The sequence below is a fragment of the Sphaeroforma arctica genome, assembly GCF_001186125.1.
Source record: "Sphaeroforma arctica JP610 unplaced genomic scaffold supercont1.10344, whole genome shotgun sequence".
NCBI classification, from domain to species: Eukaryota; class Ichthyosporea; order Ichthyophonida; genus Sphaeroforma; species Sphaeroforma arctica.
In genome coordinates, this window is record NW_014030214.1 from 1 (window position 1) to 951 (window position 951).

At 44.3% G+C, this 951-nt stretch overlaps 1 protein-coding gene across 1 annotated transcript; it reads left to right on the forward strand.

The window, feature by feature from the left end:
- Positions 1-666: 666 nt before the first annotated feature.
- SARC_17315 (hypothetical protein) lies at positions 667-837 on the forward strand (the record flags this gene model as incomplete). The annotated part of the gene is made up of 1 exon (XM_014288591.1): positions 667-837. A coding segment is annotated over one exon (171 nt), but the record flags the coding sequence as incomplete, so codon positions are not given.
- Positions 838-951: the final 114 nt, after the last annotated feature.

A 951-nucleotide genomic window follows, 5' to 3' on the forward strand; every position in this document is an offset into this window, starting at 1 on the left:
TGTGTGTGTTAGTTGTGTGTGTGTGTGTGTTTGTTGTGTGTGTGTGTGTGTTTGTTGTGTGTGTGTGTGTGTTTTGTTGAGTGTATGTATATATATATATATAAATGTGTGTGTGTGTGTGTGTATATATATACTTAATCACCTAGATTTACACATTGATATGTACAACTATATGGGATTTCTGCTGTTTTCCGGTGGTTTGATGCCTTTGTGAGCAGTACAAGTGCCTTCGTGCCGTGAGTGGCCTATTGCGTATTTCAAACCGTTTCAGTAACAGGCACAACGAGAGCCACACACGTGTCACACCCTAGTCATATACCACCACTTACATAAACATGCCTATTGAACTACACACACATACACTCATACACGTCTTACCTACACTCATGCACGTCTTACCTACAAACACCTTGGACTACTTACCCGTATCAGCACATTCTGATCTGAGTTCCGTCATGGTCCTCCATCCATACCTACACACCCAGTGCACATGTCTATTTCTGATGTGTGTGTGCGCCGTGTGTAGTGAAGGCATTGAGCCAACGGTAGAATTAGAGCCACAACTTGTACCCGAATTCCTACCGAGCTTACACTCCACTGCATTATAGCCATCCCCATACACAGCAAGTGACCTCCTATCCCTCCTCTCCTCCTTCTCATGCCCAGTGCAAGTGCCTCAGTCCGATGTGGTGTGTGCCGTGTGTGGTGAAGTGGTTCAGCAGTCGACAGAATCAGAGCCACCCGGAGGGATGGTTTGGCGGGAAGGCTCCTTGCCCCACATGTAGGGCGACGTTCTGTGTGTTTGATGTGGTGGACTTAACGGAGGCGTTTGAGTGAGGATATGAATAAGCATGGGAGGAATGCTTGAGGGAGATACTACAGACGGTATATATACAAGTATAAGTATGAAAATATGTATATGTATATGTATATATTATATAATATATTATA